General features: G+C 39.5%; 1 protein-coding gene across 5 annotated transcripts; it reads right to left on the reverse strand.

Annotated features, from left to right (window-relative positions):
* Positions 1-27,002, reverse strand: LOC148871679 (ABSCISIC ACID-INSENSITIVE 5-like protein 2). 5 transcript variants are annotated; one of them, XM_088974018.1, is made up of 4 exons: positions 26,653-26,926; positions 25,003-26,173; positions 24,836-24,907; positions 1-383 (listed from the first exon to the last, which is right to left on the reverse strand). In XM_088974018.1, exons 2-4 carry the CDS (start codon positions 25,867-25,869, stop codon positions 303-305), a joined length of 1,020 nt encoding a protein of 339 aa, XP_088830144.1. In that variant the 5' UTR covers positions 25,870-26,173; positions 26,653-26,926; the 3' UTR covers positions 1-302. The 5 variants fall into 5 exon arrangements, with proteins under 5 accessions (XP_088830144.1, XP_088830143.1, XP_088830145.1 ...); XM_088974017.1 differs by having other exon boundaries at positions 25,003-26,127; positions 26,278-26,894; XM_088974019.1 differs by having other exon boundaries at positions 25,003-26,127; positions 26,804-26,892.

Raw genomic sequence — 27,002 nt, forward strand, 5'->3', positions numbered from 1 at the left:
TGAACTAATAGCCTTGATTGTTATTTTTAATGACAAATCTACATGTTCAACATGCAGAATTATGGTGCTTTGTAAACTTAAAGACAACTAAACATAAATGCACATACAACCAATATGTTAGGGTGCGAAAACCAACAGAAACAGCAGTAAAAGCAACGCAAAGATCTGAGAAAAGAACTTCTAAGCACCCCCACCAGCTTACAAGGTTAACCTCACCATTTAGGGAGATCGAGAGGATACCCAGCATCTAAATGCAAGGAAACCATGCATGCAATTCTACAAAACTTCCATATAAACACATGTTAGATAGGTGCCGAACTTGTTCTTCTAAGTTGATACTTTGGTTCTGGAGGAGGTGCACATGGCAACATCTTCTCCAGCTCCTGCAAGAAAGCAGAAAGAGAATTGAGTTTTAAATATAGGTTCCGTTTATGTCAAATCTTAGAGAACCATCAAGAACGCTTCCTTCATGAAATTCTCTCTTTTCCATATAACGTCATCCAGTACATCATTGCATAATACCAACTTGGAAACTATTGTACTTTCACTAGGACTTACTAACAAGTGGGTTTTCATGAAACCAGAACAAGGAAAGTTGGAAGCCAATAAATGTAGAAGTTGGTTATATTGAACAGGATTCATCCAAATATATATGAACAACAAACCAGTGGTTCAGGCAGATTCGGCAGATACCAGGCGCATATCAAATGTACCACGTATAATGTTTCTAACAAACTACTTTAAACCAAGTTCATTTATACAATGAATTTCAGTCAGTATGGATAAAGGTTTTTAGCTTAGGCCAATAGCCAACTGTGCCTGGGCAAAAGGTATATACCATTTAATACCTTGTATATCATCTAACATAGCATGACAAACAACATAATTGCTCTCAAGATAAATGATTTTAAGAAAAGTATACGCTCACATGTCAGTAACACATTTAGTACTTGCATTTGCTTGAATGACCTGCTCGTAAACAGAAGATTTTGTTTTCTCTGATTTTAAATCTTCCATGCACATCACTGCACACAAGATTAGCAATGGACAGCTACTTATCCCACATGTTATGGTACTTGCCCATTTAAAAGTTAGGCAGAGGCTTTATAAGCACCTATATAATTGTCACGTCTGCCTATCACTGATTGGTGTGTACAGAGCACATCTAACCAAAGGAAATTGGTAATTCTTTTAGTGCTCCAGCCCTTGGAAAGCTGAGTTTGCCTTTGACACAGGGGCATGAGAGGCTTATTGTAAATGGTGATTGCTGAATGGTAAAAAGTTGGACAAGGACCTTTGTCCCCATTTTGTCTTATTAGGTCCCCAGATTTGCTAAACATCATTGTTGATTGCATTGCTACAGGTGTGCAACTAGATTAATCTTTTCAGGTTTTATCATAAGCTTTTTCCAGATCCAATTTACAAATCAGACCTTTTCCTCGTTTTTTCTTTGCTGCCACACATTCATTTGCCACTAAGAGTTGATCCACTATTTGTCTCCCTTCCAAAAAGACTCCTTGGTTTTGAAAAATAACCATGCACAAAATAGTCTTTATCCGACCAGCCAAGACTTTTGCAATGATCTTATACAAAGTACCCATTAGACTTATCGACATTTAGTCTTTGGGGGTTTCGGCCTCTTTCTTCTTTGGCACAAGAGCAAGGAAGGTTGCATTTGCTCCTGGTGCAATTTCCCCTTTTTGATGGAACTCAACAGAGACATTCATCAAGCCAGTGAGAAACCATCAGGTCCAAGAGCTTTAGATCTGACTATCAAGAAAAAAACATGATGAGCCTCTTCTAAACTGAAGCTTCTTTCTAAGAGGTATGCTGTGTAACCCAACACCTTATCCCAATTTAATTCTCCCAAGGCCAATGTCCTTTCATCTAAGGAGGCAAAGATTGACTTGAAATGGTCCAGAAAGCATTTCTCAATTTCCTCCTTTGAAGTTATTATTCTTCCCTCAACCTCAGTGCTAGAGATTAGGTTCTTTTTCTTTTCCTCCCATTAGCAAGTGAATGAAAGAACTTTGTATTTCCATAACAAAAAATAAAAACTATGTATTTCCATCCCCATCCAAGAGCCATTTACACCTTGCTTTTTGTCTCCAAGAGATTTCTTCCTTTCTTAGAATCTCCTCTAGTTGCACTTTTAAGATCCACCTTTTTTTATCTTTCCTCCTTCTTCGGGCTTCCTTTTGATCCAGCTCCTCGATCTTTCTAGCAATTTCCTCCAATTTCCCAAACTCTTCTTTGTTCCATTCCTTGATTCTTCCCTTTAGTCTCTTCAATTTCTTTGTGAATTTCACCCTTTGTTTCTATTCCTAATTCCACCTTTTGACCACCAATCTTTTACTTTTTGCAAAAACTGTGGAACTTCTAGCCACATATTTTCAAATCTAAAGGGTGTACGGCTCCCAATAAGGTTCTCCTGGTATAAATTTAAAGGGCAGTGGTTAGAGGTTACCCTAGGGAGATCTCTCAGTGTCAGGTTTCCCCATAGTTCTTCCAACTAATAGAAAAAAAAGGAATCATTCCAGCTTGTAACAAACTTGACTTTCCTGAAAATTTGAATAGGTGAAAGAGGCTCGTAACAGAGTAGGTTCTCTCAACTCTAGGGACTCTATCAAGGTATTGAGTTTCCTCATACTTGTGGTTATAGCCTGGTTGGGGTTATTTATCTCATTTGAGTATCTTATCACATTAAAGTCCCCACCTAATCCCCTAACTGTAGCTAGCTCTTCCTAGAGTGCATCCCATTCTCTTCCATCACTCAGTCTTTTTACTTTAATTGAGACCGAATATTGTCCTTTCAATTCCTCCTGACAATCTACTTCCTCATTCTTCCAAATTGTAACAATACCTCCTCCCAAGGCTCCCCACGATGGGGCAAATGAACAGCTTAGACCTCTACTGCTCCAAATACTTCTTATACATCTTCTATCCAGCACTGAGATCTTTGTTTCTTGGAGCATAACTATAACTGGATTCTCAGTTTTTAACACATTTCTGATGATTCTTCTTGTTTTTGCACTCCATAAACCCTTTACATTCCAACAAAGAATCTTTATTTCACACCTTTGTAAGGACCCTGTCCTATTTCTTCAATTGCTGATATCCTTTCTTTTTCCCCTCTTCCTGTTAACCGTCTTATCATAAGATACTCCACATGCTAGTCTCTCCACTTCACTCATCTTCCTCTTCCTCTTTATATCATCTCCTACCTCCTTCCTAAATAAGACCTTTACCTTGGTGATCTTTTCTCCTAAGCTTTTTTTCCCACCTCTTCTTTCTAGTTGGATCTTCACAATCTCCTTCAACATCTAATAAAACATTGTCCTTTTTTTTTTTCTCTTCAACATTCCTCTTAGCTACCTCATCTTGCTCCATCAAGGTTGCTAGGGCCCTGTTTGGCAACATTCTGCAAGAGTGTCACTCTCATTCCTGGCACTCTAGTGGAATAGAAACATGTTTGGCAAAAAAAAGCGAGAAATATTCCATTCCCGAGTGAGAACAGCACCCAAAAAATGTGTTCTTCGGGAGTGACAAACCGACACTCTCAAAGGACATGTTCTTAGGGAACGTGCGGTTCCCACAATGTCCCCCATTATTTATGAACACGTGCGGTGATCCCACGTGAGAGAAGGGGCAACATTGTCATTTCACGCATAATAAACTCCAACTCTCTAAGCCCTAGCCCCAAATCTTCATTCGTTGAACCTTCTACCACTGCAAACCTACGGAGCTAGAAGTTGAGGCTGTTCCAAGGACTAGACAATGACCAGAAACTCATCTCTGACAAATCATCTTTTCCGACAAGAATCACGTACACAAGTAAGCTTGTCTTCCTTGTTGTTGCTTTTTACATTGGATCATTGGATGCTCTGTATTTTCATCTTAAAATTATAATTTATCAATAATTGTTGCAATGATCATCTCCTCTTGGAAGACTATCCCCAACACTCAATTTTAAACACATTGTTATGACGTGGCACGTGTTTAATTTTAGACTTAACGGGGATGGATTTGTAGAACTGATATTAAGAAATAGTTTCGTTATCCAAACGTTGTTTCTGTTTTTGCAGAACAAAAAAATCCGTTTTCAAAGAACAATTTGCCAAATGCCTCTATTATTCCTGAGAAGCAAGAAATAAAATTCTTGTTCTAAAACAGGAATTTCTAAAAGAACAGGAACAAGTGGGAACATTGCCAAACAGAGCCTAGGTTTCCTAGGATTAGTTCCAATAACTCTTCTTCTTCCCTGTCCTTTTCTCCACCACCTTCTTCTCTTACTATCACACTCAGGTCATTAATCGCAATTGGTGAGGTTTCAACAGCAAGATCTACAATGTCCAAAACCTGAAGGGGGGGGGGGGGGGGGGAAGGAACTCCCTGATTCTTATGACACCAATCAACCCAAAGACAATCTCTGACGGTTTAGGTTCAGGTCCAGTTACCAACCCAAGTAGTTGAGGGGATTTGTTCCTCGTGTGAATCCAAGTTCCATTTGAGGTGGGAGCTTGTCTCCTCAATGTTGTCACCACATCTTTGTTCTTAATTTGTTTCTACTTTCTTCACTCCCTGAGATTCATCTGTAGGCCTCCCACAATCCATAGAAGAGCTTCCATTTCATGTTTCCTTCAGTTCCAGAATCTTCGTGTCAGTATCTTTGTCGAAAAGCAGCTCAATTCCAAGAGCTTCATGGTCTTCAAACTTATAGGCCTTTTATGTGTCGAGACTGCCGATGCTAGAGGGCTGGTTTACTTCATCTTCTTCTATATCTCCGAGATTCTCCAAAGTCTGTCCCATCATCAGATTTCCACTGTGAATCTCTACTGTAACATGGATTTGGCTTTTCAGGGGTTGTGGAGTTTCCTTTACCAACAGCATGCAAGCACGATGGCTTTCGTTGCAATTTTGAGCCATCTGTACAGGAGTTTGCCATCATGGGGGCTAAGAACTACAATTAGACTTCAAGGGGGATGATGATAGACTAAGATTATCATCCCCCAACAAAACAGTTGGCCACTACACACGATATTTTAAAGGGTCACGTGACCCAACCTGGTTGGGTCAGCCAAGGCTTTACAACCAATTGACCCAAAAGTGGTCAAGACCTTTCTTCCATTTGCCTTCGCTTCATTGGTGCAAGATGCCTCACCCCTATTTGGATTCGATTACAACACCTCTACGTAAGATTTCTTTTGAGACATTGGATCTCATTCAATTTTTTTCAAAATACAGTCCTTAAATGGCAATTGATTTGTTTTGAAACTATTTCCCAAATTTTTAGCTTCCGGAGTTTTTTGTTCAACTTGACCTTTTGGGCAGTCCACCCAACTTCTTCCACATGGCCACCAAATGTCCATGTCAGCATCTTCTTCCTCATTCGAACTTGTGTTCCACAGCTTTGCTTTAGGGGGTGTTCTATAGTGTAGATGAGAAATTGGGCGGATGAAAACACACCACGCCCCAACAAGGTAGTTGTTCTACACCGTGGACAAAAATGTGTGGACCGATCCACACCACCACCATGGGTGTTCTGCAAGGTGTGGTGCATTTCAATCTACACCTTGTGTTTGATTCCATGCACCTCAACTACAACATTTAAGATAATCTATGCCATTAATCATTAAAAAGCAATATTTTATTTTTTAGTAATGCAAACAATAGAATAATAATAGTAAATTACTAAGAATTTTAATAATTAATAAAATTAATATATTATAATATTAAATAACAAATAATGATATTAATATTGATTATAAATGAGTAGTAATAGAGCTGTAAAGGCACAGACACGATTTTGAGCCAACCCGGCATGACTTAGCGGGTTGTTCCACCAATGGTCTGCGTGTTGGCACAACCCATATATATATGTGTATGTGTGTGTGTGTTATAATTATATAATAATATATATAATTTTATTTTCAATTTTATTTAATTGTTTGGATATGTAAACAATTGTATGCATAAAAATTCATATAAAATAAAAACTTTAAGATTTTTTTCAATTTTTTTAACATAGACCTTTCATAGCTTTGGCCTGACCCTCGACCTGGCCGAAGGCTCAACCTACGGACTAGCCTAGCCCATGGCATGGCACGGACTCGAGCCGTGGGTTGTGCCGAGCCAACCCTCTAGAGTATCCCTAAGGAGGGAGGCACGTCACGACCCACACTTTGCACGGGCCATGTCATACTGGCCCAACACGACCCATTTTATAGGTCTTAGTAACATTAATGATATTTGATAATATTAACAATATTAATAAAATTTAATAAGTAATAATATCAATAACAATTATTATTAATTATTAATCTTAATAAAAGTAATATTAAGGTTGTCAATTGGTTGGGTCTGACCTGACGAACCTGTACCAATTGGGTCGATTTTGGTTCCAGGAAGTGGAATAGACGGATCAGTTTCGGGTCTTGATATAATATCCCAATTTTTATCAGTTCGGAACTAGTTCCACCTAGTCTAGAACCGATTTAGACCTGGCCAGAGCTATATTCATAAAATAACATAATATATACATATAATATATATATATATATATATATATATATATTAAATAAATTATATATAATATCTAATATTTAATATATATTAAATGTATTTATTTATTTATTATAATCGGGTCCGTCGAGTCAGACCCGATTATCCCGAGAACCAATCAATTCGACTCTAGGTCTAAAAATTACACCTTATTGAGTCTGGTTCGGTTCCAAATCCTCAATATTTCCTATCAGGTCGATTCTGGTTCTAGCTGGTCCTAGCCCATATCCAACCCACAGACAACCCTAAGTAATACTCATAACTTAATAATTAAAAAGTAAATGGGGTTAATTTAGGGTAAATATCAGATGCAAAGCACAGGATCAATATTCATAACATAAAACGGGGTTGCATGGTTTAATCCATGAGAAAAATCCGTGGACGAGATTTTGGCCTGTAGTGTGGACCAATCCACAAGATAACCGAACATCCTAAACAATTGTTGCATGTTCCCAAACGCAATATGTCGTGGTCATTCCACGATGCCGAACACCTTAATCTCCGACGCCATCCACATCATTCTCTAGTAGTTATTGACAAAGATCTCTATCTACTAGGGGGATTTTCTTCGATCTTAATCCCACTATTTTTATCCTAGCTGCTTAAAGATCTTGTATATAGAAAGCTTCTAAGACACCATCATTGGCCACTGCTATCCTATGGAAGATGTGCTTGCCAGAAGTTAAACGACAATCCTAGAAGCTTGATAATGAGAGTGTTCTATGAGAGAACCATCTCATTACAGGAGGGTGACCGGTTCTCCACTGTAATCTGGTTGAATCTAGTTTCTAGGAGTCTACCTTCCAATTGATGTTCGTCCACGTCGAGGATTGCCTTCTTCTTGTTGAATAGAATAACGATAGTATTCTCCTTTAGTTGGAGCATCTCTAACAAAATTCCCAAAAGTTCTTCCCAATCTTTGACTTCTGTTTCTACTTTCACAATTTTCCACTTATCCCAATCCATGTTCCATCCTTTCCATATTATTTTCAAACTAGGTTTTTGTTTATTGTAATATGACCTCTCCACTTTGGTTATTTGGTTTTGGCTTATTGGTTTTGGCAATAAAACTCTCAACCTCCTCCTTTGTTCTTTTATCTTCTGGTGGAGTTACTTTTTCAGTTTTCAAAAGCTCCCTTTGTAGGCTGAAAGGTAAGGCAACCAATGGGGGTTTACCTAAAGGACAGTAGATAACCGACAGGGGTAAGAAGGCAAAGGCAAAAGGCTAAGGAGCAAAGAGGGAGATATTACAGGAGGCTGAAGGTTGGGATGCTAGAGCTCTCATAGGGATCTAATGGATGATCTCGTGTGAAGGGCTTCAAGCCTCTCCTATTTATAGAGGAAGAAGGGCCAGCTCTAAGAGGAAACGACGAAGAAGACAAAGGGAAACTTTCCCACTTTCAAGAAGGTAGTTAGAGTCTATTAGATCTAAAACATGCAAGTGACTCAGGGTCTCGCCACATGTCCATGCAAATCTCCTAGGATCAGGAGTTCATGCTCCTTAGAGTCCGCATGTGAGCACATTCATAGCTACGGTCCCTTCAAGAAGCCTACTCGTCACGTGGTATAATCTCTCTCACGGAAATTCCTAAGTGCCTAAGAGTGGCATGGTTCGATGTAACTATTGCATTAGGTGTCATCACAACAAGCCTTTGTGATGTCGGGTTAGGTAGTGAGGTGAACGTAATAGCGCATAGCATTCATCATGGATGTAGTATTGAGTATGCGTTGTGATACTTTGCAATTTGTCACCTACGTTGTAGTGTCCTTGACTAGTTGTGATCACAACATTGCCTTTCACAGTTGTGCACTCAGGGCGACATCACAATCATAAAAGGGGTAATGTGATATCACAAGTGGCATTGCTGATTTTTTGGGGTTCGAAAAACGTGTGGATTTGCAATTCTACCTATGACGGTGGACATGACTTTCATCGCAAGTTTTGCGATGGTTGTCCTTGGGTTATTACAACCTTCATTGCAGGTTTGCGATTGTTGGCTTCATGTACTTATACCCTTTTTGTAAGATTAACTCTTTTAAGGCCTTGGCTATCATCTTCTGCCCGTGTTTTGCATTTCCCTCTGGTAGGCAGATCAAATGCTTCCTTTCTTTGCCAAATAATTCCATCAAGGTGATGAATCCTCTGTTAACATTTCTTATGCTTTCTACTATAAATCTTTTCCCATTCTTGATCAACTCAATCCTTCGGTCTTGTATTCTTTCAACAAAGATTAATCCATCCACAAAGCCTTTGAACTAATCTAGTTCTTCTACAGTCTACACCATTACAATCATTGTCTATTGGTCTTCCCTTATCTTCAAGTTTTTCTTTCCTTTAGTTGTTGATTCCTCGAGGAGGATCCTCTTCTTTTCCAACTGAAGTATTCTTCTCCACCTGTTTGCCAGAACAAAGCTTCCCATCTCGTCTTCTGGTTATCCTTGAAATATTGAAAGAGTCTTCTATGTGTTTAGGACTGTATGGCGTCTAAACTGACCAAGCCAATCAATGTTTCTCTAATACCATGTAATCAGACTTGAAATCAGTCTTCAACAGTGTAAAAAATAGGGAAAAAGTTCAAAGAACGATTCATGGTTTCAAATGTCGCCAAATGTCGCTAATGTCACCCGACATATGTCGATGTCGAGGCTCACCGACATGAAAATGGATGGTAGTATAAAAATTACATTATTTCAGTCTACATTTCCTATTATGTCGGAAATGTCGACCAAATCGATCCAAATAACCAAAAAAAGACAATTTTTCTCGGTATGTTGATAGGATGTCGACTAATGTACATTAATAATATAATATATTAGTATATTATATTAATATAATACAGTATATTAATATAAATTATTCCATTAATAATTTCTATTTAATATTTCAAATAAAATATTTATAAAAAAAGAATTAACAAAATATAAAAACAAAAGAATAAATTAATTACTTTATAATATAAAACATAAAATATTTTTCAAGTAATAAAATATTAACTAGTTAGTATTTTTTAAAATATTTATTAAAATCAGAAAATGTTTATTAAATTTTATAATAAAGCATATTCTACATTTAATATAAAAAATCAGAATAAATTTATTAAATTTTATACTAAATCATAATTTATTATAAATTTGGTAGTAAAAGTCATAATAAATTCATTAAGTTTTATAAGAAATCAGAATATATCATAATCTTAATACTACAAAAAGGAGAATCAGTTTATTAAATTTATAATAAAACATAATGTATTATAACTTTAATATTTAAAAAATCAGAATAAATATATTTATATTTACTTATTGAAATAAATATATTAGAATTTATAATAAATCAGAATTAAAAATAAGAAAAGAAAATATCAGATAACCTTGTAAAAACATCAAAATGCATAATAAATCAGTAAATTGTCATTTACTAGTTTGTTATTGAATCTTAGTTTCTTAGCTTTATATAATGGTTGGGAATAAGATAATAGTCTAGAAATATGTATTAATGCTTCTTTTATCATTTTACAAAATATCATTGCATATTTCCACATATTTCATAATATTTCCACAATGTCTCTAATTTTTACAATATTTCCCCTCAACATTTCCGACATCTTCAACATATGTCCTATATTTTGGTAAGCGACATTTCGATTGACATCGACGTTTTAAACCTTGGAATGATTAGAAGAGAAACGTTGGGAGAAGAGAAACTAGGGCTGAAAGCAGAGAGGTTATCTTAACAGACCTCAATTGCTGCCCTGTTTTTAATATTATGATGAAAGAACCAATGACAATACTACCCCTCTTTGACTGATAAAAGAAATAAAAGAAAAATTACATATGTATCCCTAGCCACACTAAAAATAACAACTCTAGCAGATTTAAGGCAATTCTCTTAATCTGAGGTTGGTTCAGCAGGGTCTGTAGACAGTTTCTACAATGATATGACCATAGTAAGGCTGGATGGTACCAATTACTTGGAGTGGTCTCAATCTAATAGGAATTTATGTTTGTAGTAGGAGGAAACTTGGTTGGTGAACTCTATGACACACGAAAAATGGATACAGGAGAACTCGTTGTAATTGCATGGTTGGTGAACTCTATGCAACCACACACAAGTAAACATTATTTGTGGATGAATTCAGTCAAGTATAGAATGGTGTGATTAAAACATATTCTCAGAAGATGAATGTGGCCAAGGCATATAAATTGAGGAATTATGTGAACAATCTACGACAAGAAGAGAATTCGCTAGCACTGTAATACTCTGTTTTGAAGCCTTCGTGGCAACAAATTGATTTACTGGAGATGGTGGTATGAGAAAGCAATAAGGATGTTGCGACTTACAAGAAGCTGGTGGAGAGAAACAAAGAATTCCTAACTGGTCTCAATACTGAGTACAACATTACTAGGCAAAATATCTAAAGATGATGTGTCATTTCCTCAGGCACATGCTATGATCAGCAGTGCCTGGGTCTTCCTATTACTAGGCAAAATATCTACAACTGGTCCTCTTCCTTTCCTCCCTCTCCCCTAAGGAAGCTTCTTTATCTTGATTACTACACCTGATGTCCTGGGTCTTCCTGCCTGCATCAGCTTCTGAACTATTTGCAACACTGCTTTTATTTAGACATTTCTTAGACCTAGATTTCACCTTAGGTCCTTTCCTTGTGTAAATTTGCTTAAATCTGCAGCAAGGACCATTCCCGACAAGTCCTTCCTTGAGACGATGAAAATCCTTGGTGACATGAACGGGCTCTCCGTTACTAAAGCCTCTCACTTTCTTCAAGTCCTCAGCCTTGTGGTTCTCAGAACTAGTTAGTCTAGGGTCAGTTTCAACAATTCTCCCACCTAGCTCCATCCCTAGTTTTCCTAACGAAATTGAAGACCACATTCCTTCTTCAACATCCGTCCTCTTAGCTTTCTCAGCTCTCATAACCTCCCTCACTTCCTGAACCATATCCTTTCTATTTGGTGTCATTCCTTCCTTATCAGCCTTCTTCCAATTCAGCTCTTTCCGCCTATCCATCACCCTCCTTAATCCGGTCTGAAAATTTTAGAACTTCTTTCTTAGAGTTATTGGCTGAATCCTTGGCATCATCATTTTCTTGTGTACCTCCTACTCCATTAGACCATGGAAGCGCACACAGTCTTCATTGAGTTAGTTTCATCCTCAGGATGTTTAGAGACCCTCAAGTCTTCCGACCCCGCATATTTTGTAATCACCCATTCCCAAACATCCTTCTTCCTCTTCCAATAGAAATGAGAGGCTCTAAGAGAATTTTGCTTGAAATCTTTTACCTTTTTTTTCCATTAAGTGAAAAGATGAGATCCATCATATGGATAGTCAAACCCTACAGGAAGGTAGGGCGAAATTTCAAAAATTTATCTCTCTCCTATGTGAAAATCACATTCCCTGTTTTAGAAAAACTGCATTTTTCAATGATCAATCTTGAACCGAGAACCGAACTAGAACTGAACCAAAACAGTAGGAGAGGGATATACCTGATACAAAGAAATATATCTTCCAATAGAGGTGTTCACGCCCAAGGAAGGATCCAAAAACTGCTCCCACTGAAAATGACACAGTGTAGGATGGAGCATAATCAACAGTGTTCTTCCAAAAAACCAAATCCTTCACTAAGAATTCGTTGGAGGGTAGGAGAGTACGACTCCCAATCAGTTTTTCAACAAAAACTGATATCAAGAGCGCTTCTTGATCGCTCCTACAACAATGGAGTTCGAACTGGCTATAGTGGCAACTGGAGGAGAACGCAGGGAGAAGATGGCGCAATCACACTGGTGCTGTCTTCTCTCTGTGTAAACTAAGATCTGATCTCTAGAATTTGGGATGTGATGGGATGAACTAAATGGTTCGCCCCCTCCTCCTTTTATAGGCTTAAAGAGATCAGCTCCTAATCCTATTAACAATTTCCTGATTCAAATCCTTATTTGAATCTAGACTCTCTTTAAGTGATAAGGATAAATCCTTATCTTATTTGCAGATTAGATCAACTCTCTCCTAATTTCATTAGGAGGTTTCAAGATCCAAATTCAGATCTGGACTCTCTGAGTGGATAGGGTAAGACTCTATCCTATCTGCTGATCCAATCCCAGATCCGCCCCTCCCTTTAATTAGTCCAACTAAACCATTTCGAAATGGGCTTTAGGCCCAATAAGTCTGTGTGCTCATTAACCTTCCAAACTACTGCCCAGTTGGGTTTCCTTGTATGGCGTGCAACCCAAACATTAATCTACACATCAGCCACATGGGTTCAGCCCAGCCTCTGTTACAAACCTAGCCGAATTCACTGAAAAGACAGTGAACCCCCTGAAGCCCATCACATGGACTCCTAATGGGACCAACACTTAAACTAAGTGGTCCCTGGGCCAAGCCACTTTATAAAAACTCAGGGATTGTGGGCAGATGCAAGATTAGCCCATCTGGTATTACCCTCAATGGTCTTACAATTAACCTCTCAGCCCATAATGATCAAACACTGCCCAACAAAAGAGGACATCTCCCTTGATTGCAAGTAACAGTGTTGCACTCTCTGCTCACATGTATCCCGAGAATTAAAACCTTTTGCAAACATTTTGAAACCATAAATATATATATATATATATGTATATCCGTATATAAATATATTTTGCAAAACAAATTTCAACGATTGAAATCGGCTGCCGGCAGTCTTGGTTTCCATCAGAGAAAGTGCATCCCCGACCATTACCTTTGTCCGACAAAGGGGTTGATCCTGTCACTATGATCACACACTCAGATGAATTCTCGGACTGTCCCAACATACCCAGGTTTTGACCCCCGCTAAGGATCTTACTGATTGGCATATCGAAGACAACCCAATCCGACACCTAGTGGAGCATCATAATCGAGTATAGGGGTCAGCTGTAACTTTCCAGTTTTGCCCACTAATATCCAAGGTCAAGGGCAATACTGAAAATCTAGTCCGATTCAGGGTTTCAAGTAAACCTACACTGCATGTACCTCGAGTCTCACCCAGGCAGCTGAGATTGGCCACCCCAACACTTGGCGGCACATCAGTATCAACCTTAGCAGAATAAATCTCCCCAGACTTATCCAACGGTTGTGAGCATTCTAAACTAACACGAGTCTCATAAGTGTCCAGTTTAAGGGTATTACACAGAAACACACCACTTTAACATGAATCAAATATGTATTTTATTCATTTACAATAAATGTCATAATGTACATCAATCTGATTGGAGCTAAGGGCATACACTATTTAACAGCTCCCATTTGCACTTAGGTCCAATCTGGTATAAGCCGGAGTCTCAGTCTTTCCACGTGTTTCTCAAACACTTTCTGTGTGAGTGGCTTAGTCAATGGATCTGCTACATTCTCCGTTGACGCTACCTTCTGAATCAGGACGTCCCCTCTACCAACAATCTCCCGCAGTACGTGGTACTTCCTCTCAATGTGCTTCGACTTTGAGTGGGCTCATGGCTCCTTAGCCTGAGCGATTGCTCCATTGTTGTCACACAACAACGGGATTGGTGATGTGCTGGACAGAACTATTCCCAATTCATGAATGAACTTTTTCATCCACACGGCTTCTTTGGCAGCTTCACTTGCGGCAATGTATTCGGCTTCGGTTGTGGAGTTTGCCGTGGACCCTTGTTTGCTGCTTTTCCAGCAAATAGCACACGATCCTATCGTGAAAACATACCCAGATGTAGGCTTTCTATCATCTGGATCCAACTGGAAATCGACATCAGTATACCCCTGGATCTGTAGTGAGCTACCATCGAAACCAGACAAAACTCTTTTGTCCTTCGAAGGTACTTAAGTATATTTTTCACAGCAGTCCAATGCTCCTACCCTGGATTGGCCTGGAAACTGCTTACCACTCATTGCCTGAGCGATGTCAAGACAAGTGCACAGCATGGCATACATGATGCTCCCTACGGCTAAGGCATAGGGAGAGTGACTCTATGCCTGAAAGGAACATTTCCCTTCTTGGAGTTCTCCATGCTGTATCTTTTGATGATTTTGTCAATGTAAGCAGATTGGGATAATCCTATTATCCGTTTCAATCTATCTCTATAGAGTCGAAGACCCAGTATATAGGAAGCTTCTCCAAGATCTTTCATGGAGAATTGCTGTGAAAGCCATACTTTCACCGTAGTCAACATTCCTACATCATTCCCAATGAGTAGAATGTCGTCTACATACAGAACCAAGAACGTAACCTTGTCCCCACTGGACTTCCTGTAAACACAGGGCTCATCCGGATTCTGCTCAAAGTCAAACCTTTTGACAGTAGAGTCAAACCGGATGTTCCAACTCCTAGAAGCTTGCTTAAGTCCATATATGGATCTATTTAATTTACATACCATGTGTTCCTGACCCGCAACAATGAAACCTTGCAGTTGCTGCATATAGATATCTTCAGTAAGATCTCCATTCCGGAACGCAGTTTTGACATCCATTTGGCAAATCTCTTAGTCATGGTATGCTGCTACAGCTAGCAGGATCAGAATGGATTTAAGCATGGCCACGGGCGAAAAGGTTTCCTCATAAATGATGCCCTCTTTCTGAGTGTACCCTTTCGCCACCAGATGAGCTTTGTAGGTCTCAACCTTACCATCGAGGGCCTTCTTCCTCTTATAGATCCATTTGCAACCAATCGCTTTTACCCCAGTGGGCGGATCTACTAGAGTCTAGACTCTATTGGTCTCCATTGAGTCCATCTCAGCTCTCATGGCATTTACCCACTTCAAGGAATCTATGTCCAACATAGCTTCCGCATAAGTCACAGAATCCTCCTCACTAATCATAGATTCCACCAAGTAATTATCCTGGTCATAGCCAAAACGGACTGGTGGCTTGGATACCTGGGTAGATCTTTTAGGTTGGCCAATACCTGGAACTTGTGGGACACCTCCCACTGACCATGAGCTCTCCTCATCAAAAACTATTTCCTGACGATGTGAGTCCAAGATATAATCATTCTCCAAGAACTGTGCATTTCGGCTACAGAACACCTTTTGCTCACTTGGGTCATAGAATAGGTAACCCACAAAACCTTTTGGGTAGCCTATGAATAGGCAACGACTAGTCTTGGATTCCAACTTGTCCGCACTCGTTCTTTTAATGTGCACAGGACAATCCCAAATCTTCAAGTGTCTGACACTTGGTTTCTTTCCGGTCCAAAGTTCGTATGCAGTATTCGAAACCGATTTGGTTGGAACCCGATTCAGCACGTATATCGCAGTCCCTAATGCGTAACTCCAAAAGGATGTGGGTAACTCTGAGTGTACGAGAAATGACCAGACCATATCCAATAAGGTCCTATTCCTCATCTCTGAAACACCGTTAAACTATGGTGTGGCAGGAGGAGCCAACTGTGATACTACCCCGTTGACCTTCAAGTAGTCCCTGAGTTCGTCAAAGAGATATTCGCCTCCTCGATCTGATTGAAGGGCTTTAATTTCTCTCCCTAACTGTTTCTCGACCTCTTGTCTGAACTCTTTGAACTTTTCAAAGGATTCGGACTTATGTCTCATTAGGTACACGTAACCATACCGAGAATAGTCATCGGTAAATATAATGAAATACATGTGCTGGTTACAAGTCCTAACACTCAGGGGACCACATACATCACTATGTATAAGGTCAAACGTGCCTGTACATCTTTCAGGCTTACCGTTAAATGGCCGTTTCGTCATCTTACCCTGAAGGCAAGGCTCACAAGTGGGAAGATCTTCTACAGTTAGAAAATCCAAAGGACCATCCTTTACCAACCTTGTGATACGATCAATGCTGATATGGCCAAGTCGGTAATGCCACAGGCACGTAAGATTAACGGTATCACGGATTCTTTTCTTGGGGATATCAACCGACGTAGTTTCGGCTATGTTAGTTTCTAGAGAATGATGGAGAACATAGAGACCATTCTCAAGTTCTCCGTATGCGATGAATCTGTTGTTTCTTTTAATAGTAATCATATTACTAAAGAAGATAGAATATCCATCCGCACACAGTTTTGAAACAGAAATCAAATTTCTTCTCAAATTTTGTACATAAAGACAATCTTTCAGTACAATTGATCATTCTCTAAAAATTAATTCTACGGTTCTTATAGCCACAATTGCAACACTTGCAAAAGTCCCCAAATAAAGTGTCACCTCTCCTTCACTCAGCCTTCTGCTTACCTTGAATCCCTACAGTGAGTTACACGCATGAGTTGAAGCTCTAGAGTCAATACACCAGGACGCAGAAGTTACCAACAAATTGGTTTCTATGACAGGATTTGAAATTACCTTTCTTGGATTCCAGGTATTGAGGACAGTTCCTCTTCTAGTGGTCGGTCTGCTTGCAGAAGTGACAGGCATCAGATGCCTTGTCTTTCCTCTATTTCTTGGGTTTGGTGGCCTTCTTCTGGGACTTTCTCTTTGCCCTCCTCTTCTTGCCCTTCTTGCCAATTCAACAAGCATGGCTAGGGGCTCATCATTCTTGATCAATTCTTCGACCCTCTGCAACATATTGCTGAGTTCCTGAATGCTGACATTCAGCTTATTCATATTATAATTCATAATGAACGGATTGAAGGACGGAGGCAAAGAGTTGAGAATGGCGTCTATCTAGGTCGTATGATCCAACCCGGATCCTAGAGCCTCAAGCGCATTGATGTTTCCCATCATCCGAAGACAATGGTCATGAACTTGTTGCCCTTTGGACATCTGTGCAGTCATGAACTGCTTCAAGACCTTCTGTCGAGTAGAACGATTCTGCTCTTCGTACATTGTCTTTAAACTATCCAATATGTCATTGGCTAGTTGGATCTAATCAAACTGCCTCTGTATCGGATTGTCCAGGGAGGCAATGATATAGCACCGGGCGAAGGAGTTTTTCTCCTCCCATTCTTGATAGTCCTTTCTCCGTGCCTCAGAAGCCTTATCTCCAATATGTTCTGGGGCAGAATTCTTAGCGACCTTATCCAATTTTTCAGAGGTCAAGACCAACATTAGGTTACGATAACAGTCGGCATAGTTTGGGCTCTTAAGCTTATTGTCATCCAAAAGCTTTGCAAATTGTTCGTTTGTCATTTTCTGATAAAAGAGCAAACATTAGTCCACAACCTAATTTGATTCATGTTATCTACATAGATATGGCTTTTAATCTATGTTCTATTCCCATTTATTCATCTCTGAGATTTTCCTCCTATCTCAGTGACGGAGACTGCGAATTGTCTTTGGAAATGTGGGAAATCACATAGGGTGCATGGAGCCAACTGTTTCAGCTGCATAACTCCACCACCTTTCTGTGAATGATCATATCCACTCATCGTATGAGCTTTCCCTTTGGCCTCTGTCAGACAAGGTTCATTACCATTTTAGGTTAAACCTTTCTGCCAATGAATGCTCACCCATCATATTCGTGAACGCCAAGGTATGGTGAGAGTCTCCAATTTTCTGGTGAGGTCCTTCCACATCAGTCCATGACGCCTCTATCATATTATGAAACACTCCGACAGATCCAACAGCAAATGGATAGCCCAATTTTATGGTGCGTTTCCTCATTACTGAATGACTCATCTTCATGCTAATGATGGAAAGCCTTTAGAGAGTTCATCATATTAATCTCCCTATCACATGCACTCATATTTCAAGAGGGAACAAAAGTTACGCCCTAGTTTAATTTAGGTCAAACCAAAGTGGCTCCCACTGACTTTCATAAAGCCAGATTTCCAATGGGCCCTAAACGGCTAGGGTTCCGCACGAATCCGTTGAAGGAGATCATTCAATGATCTATAGGGACACCATGGCAATGATGTACATTAAGCCATGGTGCGCGCAAGAGCCACTGTCGTATCTGTATGGACCAAGCACTTGTGGCCCATGTACGTTGCACATCACACATCCATACATCACATGCAAGGATAGAATTGATCCAATCAATTAATATCTGTAAAGCCCATTATTAAAGCCCATTTTAATCCATAATACTACCAATTAATATTATCTAGGTATATAGGCTGAATAGGGTTAAGCAGTTCGGCCCATATAGCTCATCTGCAATTAATGGGCTTTTGTAGTTTTAACACCTTAAAACTGGGCCTTACAGGTGTGGGCCGAATTAAGTCTCTTAATTAACCATCAATCCCTTGACCCAAAAGTGGAAAATTAGGGTTGACATCAGCCTAACCACAAATTCGGCCCAACCAGTTTGGACCAATCTGGTTCGAATGGGTCTAGGGTTTGATTTTTAATTAAAGAATTAATTCAAAAAACGATCTGAAATTAAAATTACTGATTAAAGAACTAACAAGAATCAGTCACAAGGTTGTTCGCACAACTCCAATCTACAAAACAAATGTCAGAACTCAGTTTGTAGTTTCATAAACTGCAACCGCAGATAGCGATTTCCATATCTACGAAATCTCCTCCTTTACGCCGCCAACTTCGATCATGAATAAAATAAATAGAAAACCCTAGTTTTTCTATTAATATTACATCAGATCGAATACCTATACATTCAATCTAAAAATTAAAAAAAAATTATTTACAGACTAGAATGTAAAAATTTGCAAATCGCATGTATCTTGCGCCAATCAAGATTTCGATCTCCATTTGTACGAACAACCCATAAATCAAGAAAATAATAAAGAACAGTTCTAAATAAATTCCAGATTTATAAAAATTAATTTCAGATCATTCTCCCTTTAACTGGGAACCGATTTCCCAACATTTGCGCAGTTCAGATCTAGTCAATTTCGGTTCAAGATTTGAACTTGGCTCTGATACCACTGAAGGGATGAGAGATCCATCATATGGATAGTCAAACCCTGCAGGAAGGTAGGTAGAAATTTCAAAAATTTATCTCTCTCCCATGTGGGAATCACATACCTGTTTCAGAAAAACTGCATTTTTCAAGGAGCAATCTTGAATCGAGAATCGAACCAAATCTGAACCAAAATAATAGGAAAAGGGTATACCTGATATGAAGAAATAATATCTTCCAATGGAGGTGTTTACACCCAAGGAATGATCCAAAAACTGTTCTCACTGAATATGACATAGTGCAGGATGGAGCAGAATCAGCAATGTTGTTCCAAAGAACCAAAACTAAGAATTCGCTAGAGGGTAGGTGAGTACGACTCCCAATCAATTTTTCACTAAAAACTGATATCAAGAACACTTCTTGATCGCTCCTACAACAATGGAGTTCGAACTGGCTATGGCGGCAACTGGAGGAGAACGCAGGGAGAAGATGGTGCAGTCACACTAGTGCTGTCTTCTCTCTGTGTAAACTGAGATCTGATCTCTGGAATTTGGGATGTGATGGGATGAACTGAATGGTTCGCCCCCTCCTCTTTTTATAGGCTTAAAGAGATCAGCTCCTAATCCCATTAGGAGTTTCCTTATTCAAATCCTTATTTGAATCTGGACTCTCTTTAAGTGATAAGAATAAATCATTATCTTATCTACAGATTAGATCAGCTCTCTCCTAATCTCATTAGGAGGTTTACAGATCCAAATTCAGATCTAGACTCTCTGAGTGGATAGGGTAAGACTCCATCCTATCTGCTAATCCAATTCCGGATCCACCCCTCTTTAATTAGTCCAACTAAACCAGTTCAAAATGGGCTTTGTGTGCTCATTAACCTTCCAAACGGCTGCCCAGTTGGGCTTCCTTGTATGGCACGGGACCCAAACATTGAGCTACACATCAGCCACATGGGCTCAGCCCAGCCTCTGTTACAAGGCCTGGCCGAATTCACTGAAAAGATAGTGAACCCCGTGAAGCCCATCATATGGACTCCTAATGGGCCCAACACTTACACTAAGTGGTCCCTGGGCCAAGCCACCTTATAAAAACCTAGGGACTGTGGGCAGATGCAAGATTAGCCCATCAGGTATTACCCTCGATGGTCTTACACTTAACCTTTTAGCCCATAATGATCAAACACTGCCCGACAAGAGATGACCTCTCCCTCGGCTGCAAGAAACAGTGTTGCACTCTCTGCTCACATGGATCCCGAGAATTAAAACCTTTTGCAAACATTTTGAAACTATAATATATGTATGTATATCTGTATATAAATATATTTTACAAAACAAATTTCAACGATTGAAATCGGTTGTCGGCAGTCTTGGTTTCCATCAGAGAGAGTGCATCCCCGACCATTACCTTTGTCCGACAAAGGGGCTGATCCTGTCACTATGACCACCCACTCAGATGAATTCTCGGACTGTCCCAACATACCCAGGTTTTGACCCCTGCTAAGAATCTTACTAATTGGCATATCAAAGACAATCCAATCCAACACCTAGTGCAATATTATAATTGAGTATAGGGGTCAGGTGTAACTTTCCAGTTTTGCCCATTAATCTCCAAGGTCCAGGGCAATACTAGAAATCTGGTCCGGTTCAGGGTTTCAAGTAAACCTACACTGCATGTACCTCGGGTCTCACCCAAGCAACTGAGACAGGCCACTCCAACACTTGACGACACATCAGTGTCAGCCTTTGCAGGATAAATCTCCCCAGACTCATCCAACAGCTGTGAACATTCTAAATTAACACGAGTCTCATAAGTGTCCAGTTTAAGGGTATTACACAGAAACGCACCACTATAACATGAATCAAATATGCACTTTATTCATTTACAATAAATGTCATAATGTACATCAATCTGATTGGAGCTAAGGGCATACACTGTCTAACATTAAGAACATAGCTGAATCTTTCCTCATCCTTCTTCCTCTCTTGATCGACCACCTGCACATAGAAAACCTCTCAGAACTCCCATGTTTCAATCAGATGTCACAATCAGCCTTCAAAGGAGACGAAAATAGACCATTCTTGTCATCTATAGGACACGATGCAATTAACGTCACGTGCTCTAAAGACGTCATTTTGATTAAAAGCTTCTTTTGAACTGCCTAACCCCTTCTACCCGACCCAACAACCTGACAGGCGGACCCACCTCTCCCACTCACACGCAACACCACCTCTTCATCTACCTTATTTTGAAATTGATGTATCTTGCTCGGTGATTCCAAAGATTAGAGACGGTTCCCCTCCCATGTTCTCAAAACTCTCCCCTTCTCTCCTCTTCCAGTTGGGAACACACATGAGAAGGGTGAATATGGTCATCATTCTCTTGTTTATGTTAATGACATTGTGGTCACCAATGATGATGTAAAGTGTAGTTGAAGCAGTTTCTCAGTAGAGAATATGAGATTAAAGATCTTAGTGAGCTATATGGTACTTCATAGGCATTGAAGAGGCAAGATCCACTACTTCTCTTATTAGCCAATGCATGAAAAATTTTGTATTTTTATTGCCTTCCTTAAGCGATTTATTTCTTGATTTCTATATCCAACTTATTTCTTCTTTGAGTAAAAGGTTCTCAAAATTTCCCCCGAACACCCATCTCTCATTCTTATTTGTTTCCTCAAATTGATCCGAAGCTTCTTTTAAGTCCGAAACCTCAATCTTGTTGAATATTCCATTCTTTGACCTTACCTTTTAAGTTCCTTTAGTTTCCAATGAAATTTCATCCCTTCCCGTTTCACCCTTGGATTACTTGGTTCCCACCAAGCCTTAACTCTCTCAACAAATCCACTAGAGCACAGCCACATATTTTTTAATCTAAAAGGAGTTGGACCTCTGCCTCCTACATTCTCCTTAGAAATGGAAATTAGCCAATGGCCCCAGGTCACTCTTGGAAAATCTCTAGCCATTAAGCTACCCCATTGATCCTCCTAGTTGATTGTGAACAAAAAAATGTCCAATTTGGAGCATATTGGGTTAGCCTACATATTAGACCATGTAAAATTGTAAGAGGGTGGCAATTCCTTAATCCCAAAAGCACCAATGAATTGGTTAAATCTCATGCTCAAATTAATCATTCGTCTCGGATTGTTGGTTTCTTCCAAAACTTGTAAAATTTTTTTTATCAGTAGGAATAATTTTATTAATGTATCTTAAAGATTACAAACAGATGTGTGTAAAGCCCACCCCAAAAGTACAAGATTTCACAAAATTGCCCAAATAAATGTTGTCTTAAGGCTCCTTGTTTGGATAGAGTGTCTGCCATTCCATTTGTTTTTCTCACCCATTTGAAAGAAACATTTAGCCCCCTTATTAAGCACTAATCTCCCTATATTTTTGCCATAATACCCAAGGGACTTGAGAATTTGCTCTTGCCAAAGAGAGGACCACTTGGGAGTCCCATTCCACTTCTAGATTGTAGAATCCAAAAAGCATATCACATCGAAATCACCCCCTAGGCACCATGGTCCATCCCACAATCCTCTAATATCTTCCAACTCATCCAAAAATTCATTTCTTTCCCGACACACATTAGGCCTATAAACATTTGTCAAGACCCATTCAAATCGATTTGACACTTGCCTAAACTTTATTGAAACTGTGAATTTAACCCAAACTCTTCAATTCCAGTTAAGGATTCACAATTCCACATTATAACAATACCTCCCGGAGCTCTCCAATATGGGGACTTTGCCCATCCAATCTCCCTAGCTCTCCAAACACTCCTGGCCCATCTTTTATCAAAATCCATTACCTTTGATTCTTGATTAAAACAACACCTGGCTTCTCCTTCTTAAGTACTTCCTTGATTATGGATCTTTTCATTGCCCTCTCTAAGCCTCTTACATTCCAACATACAATTTTCATTCCTATTGACACAAATTTGACCCCTTTCCCAGTTTTCCTTACTTATTCCCTCTTACCCTCCCCTTTATTCCACTAAATTCCTTATCCCATTCTACATCTCTTCCTGTCTTTCCACTCCACTCAATTCCCTTTTCCTAGCCTTTCCATCCTCCTTGGTCCTTATTTTTTTCTAGATACACTTTCAAGTCATTTGGCTCTTGAATTTGACAACCCAATTTTTCACAAACTCAGCCACTACAACACTGGACCCGACCCATCTTCTCTTATCCCTCCCTCTTCAGGATCTCCCCCATGTTGTGTACTACATTTATCATGCCCAGTCCCAAACTCTCCCTCCCCACAGTAGAATTCAATCTCTACTTCCTCTCTTCAATTCCTCAAGAAAAATATCAATCGTCTCCCAGATTCTTTTCCCCCATCACTTATACCAATTTCTTCTGCCCTACATTCAGCTTGCAGCTTAGACGCTGCATTGGAACCTGTAACAACAGCTAAAAGCATAGAGCAGAGGTTAGTATCTAAATCTGAATTGACAAGAGTATCTGGTTCCAGAATGGGGGAAGACACGATCACCCTAGACGGAGTGTCTATCTTTTCCTGTTCCAGAATTTGGAGCTCACCAGTCACCCTGTCTGGAGTTTCTATTGGGAAGTCTTCTGTCAGTATCTTCTGCTTACTACTGCTATTCTGTCACCTATCCCTCCCTAGGCTCCCTATTCGATCTGTGATGATGCAGAATCGAGTAGCTATTAATATATATCAAAATCCTATTCAAATGATAGAACTAAACACAGTGAGACAGATAGACACTTCAATAGAGAGAGAGAGAGAGGGAGAGTCGCCTTTAGGGAGGTTTGTCTTTCATTGCATCTAAGGAGCAACTTGTAAATGTTCTCACCAAGGGAGTTCCAAAACCCAAACTAGAACAGTATATGAGAAAGCAGCGCATGATTGACTTCCATGCTCATCTTGAAGGGGAGTGTTGAGCTATTGGGCCTTATGCTTTATTTCTTGTATATATTTTTTATTTATGGGCCTAAGTTTGCTCATTTCTTAAGTGCATATTAGTGCAGCCACCCTATTAAAGGCTCTCTCATAATTTTACATTTTTTATGATTAGAAACTAATAAAATACAATTAAGGGAGGCTGGGAAACTGTTCAATTCTCTTCTCTCAAAACCCTATTTCTCTCTCTTAACTTTTTTCTAGTGATCTGAACCTTTCTGTCCTTCTCTACTCATTTTTCTTGATTAAACCAATAAAGCATTGCTGCTTGTTTTTACTTCTGTAGCTAACCAAATTGGAGGACTGCTAGGTAGACATAAAATAAAAAACTATTATTGAAACAATATTTTCTTAGGGTGCTGTGCATATGGTATATTAATCTCAGAAAACATAACAGACTTGGAATCAAAAGTTCAAGCATCAAGAATTTCTGCCATTTTCAATTCAAATGGGCATTTTAGTCTTCTCATTCTCCTTCTGCGCTTTATATTAAGTCCAAAAAGAGGAATATAGTATAAATTCTATTGATTACCAAATGGCAACTGTCATAAAACAAAATCAATCACAAGAACAAGTGCAGAGATTTTACCTTTTGTTTCTTGAGCCTTTCATTCTCCTCTTCTAAACGTGAGACTTTGTTCTCAAGTTCATTGGTGTATGCCTGTCAATAGAAAGAATCTTTTTAACTTCATGCTTAAAAGAAATATTATCAGCGCAGTACTGCTTTTAAGAGAACAACAGAATCAGAATATCTACCTGCTTCCTAGCTCTGGACCGAGCTGCAGACTCCCTGTTCTTGATCATTCTTTTCTGCCTCCTCTCAACGGTTTTCTCGATTATATCTCCTGGAGCAACTCTTTTCCGCCCAGGTGTCTGTGTATCTGTTAGTGTCCCCAACAATGGGGATGACATAGCCAATTGATTATCAGGGTATCGTGCATCCAAAAGAGGGGTACCACTCATAGGGAGAGGCTGTGGGACCGGGTGCCCAGGCATGTAAACTCCCATCATATTTTGCTGTGGATGTTGCTGCTGATGTTGTTGTTGTTGCTGCTGCTGCATTGGAGGTACTGAATATTGCAACCACGGAGATTGCTGTGGAAAACTTTGTGGGGGAGCTGCACCTTGGTCAACTCCCACAATAGTACCTACGTTTTGCATATCCGAAGAAGCTTCGGCAACAACCCCTGCTTTAACTAAGAAGTCCTCTAATGTCATCTCACCCAGAGTAGGTTGCCTTTCCTGAACTTTCTTTTCTTCATCACTATTTTTCTGGCCTTGTTGGATATCTCTCCATACCTCATCGACGGTCTTCTTGCTGAGAGCCCTAATCAATGTCAGGCTTGCCTGTCGCTGCAAATCAGATGCCGAAGCAAGTTGACCAGCTGAGGCAGCATTGGCCACATCCATCCCCATCGCCTGGTTTGTTTCCGCTGTCCAGACATTCTTAAGAAGTTCATCAAGGTTCATGCTGCTCAGTGGCTTCCCCAAGTCCCCCAATTGGTTCTGAACTTCATCGAGTGTGAGGCTATACAATGAGCTTTGCCGAGACAATGGCTGAAATTGCGATTGTTGGCCGCCGCCACCACCACCACCTTGAGACCCCATTGTCTGAATCCCCATTCACCAAACTTTCACAGAATACCCTCCATCCGAAATCTCAAGACCAAAATGAAAAAAAAAAAAAAAAAAAAAAAAAAAAAGAAAGAAAGAAAGAAAAAAAACCCTAGCAACCCTAGAATTGGCAACAATGTTCTTCAGGTTGTAATCACTGTCAAGAAATCCACTTGATTCTTCAGGTTGTAATCACTGTTAAGAAATCCACCTGAACTGCCAAACTCCTAACGCCAACTCTTCAAACACAAGCTAATAAACAAAAACCTGAAGGCAAACACGAAACCATCAGGCTAGTAGTCCTTGTAGCCCTCTTAAATGAGTTAAAGGATTCCCATTTTATACAAGAATTTCCTGAAAAAATAAGAAAATGAAATTTCCAAAGAAGATCCTAAAACGGCTTAGACGGTTTCATACCTTCATCTCTTCGATATAGAAACAAAAATCCCAGTTCTAACCCCTACAATAAAACCGGTCAGCCCCAATCCCAAAACTCAAACCAAAGACAAAAGAAGAAACTACCCATTACAGATTCCAAATCAGCGGAACTTCAAATGGTAAAAGAATAAAGAAGGCATTTCTCCACCAAAAGATCGAAAACAGAAAATCAAAAGTAAGGAAACAGCTAAAAGCAAGCCAAACAAACCAATACTCTAAAAAGGAAAAAGAAAAACAAATTTGAGCACAATCAGAACCCTTGAAAAAAAAGGCTTCAGCACATCTTGCATGAAACAAGCATCAACATTCCTGATAAGAAACACAGAAAACCCAATAACTTTTTTTGATGGATACAGAAAACCCAATAACCATTCAACAGAACAGAGCCCAGACGAAGCTCGAAGGAAGCTCTCTCATCAGACCACTACGTGCTCCCAGAAAGATTTTATCGAAAACTCGAAAGAAATCGACGCGTCTCGTAAACATAGAAACAAACCATGCTCACGTTCAGCAAGATCCGATCTGGATCTAAAAAACCGCCATTCTTCTTCCGTTGTATATCGAATCAGCATGTTTGCAGTGGGACAAGGAAACGGAATGTAAAAGCCAAATACCCATTTTCGATCATAAAATAAAGTAACATTTTGGCCTGTATGTATTTATACATATCCAGGCTTTTGCAGGGCCCCAACCGCAACTGTAAT

The sequence above is a fragment of the Nelumbo lutea genome, chromosome 2, assembly GCF_056320005.1.
Source record: "Nelumbo lutea isolate HS-2025 chromosome 2, American lotus-T2T, whole genome shotgun sequence".
Taxonomy (NCBI): domain Eukaryota; kingdom Viridiplantae; phylum Streptophyta; class Magnoliopsida; order Proteales; family Nelumbonaceae; genus Nelumbo; species Nelumbo lutea.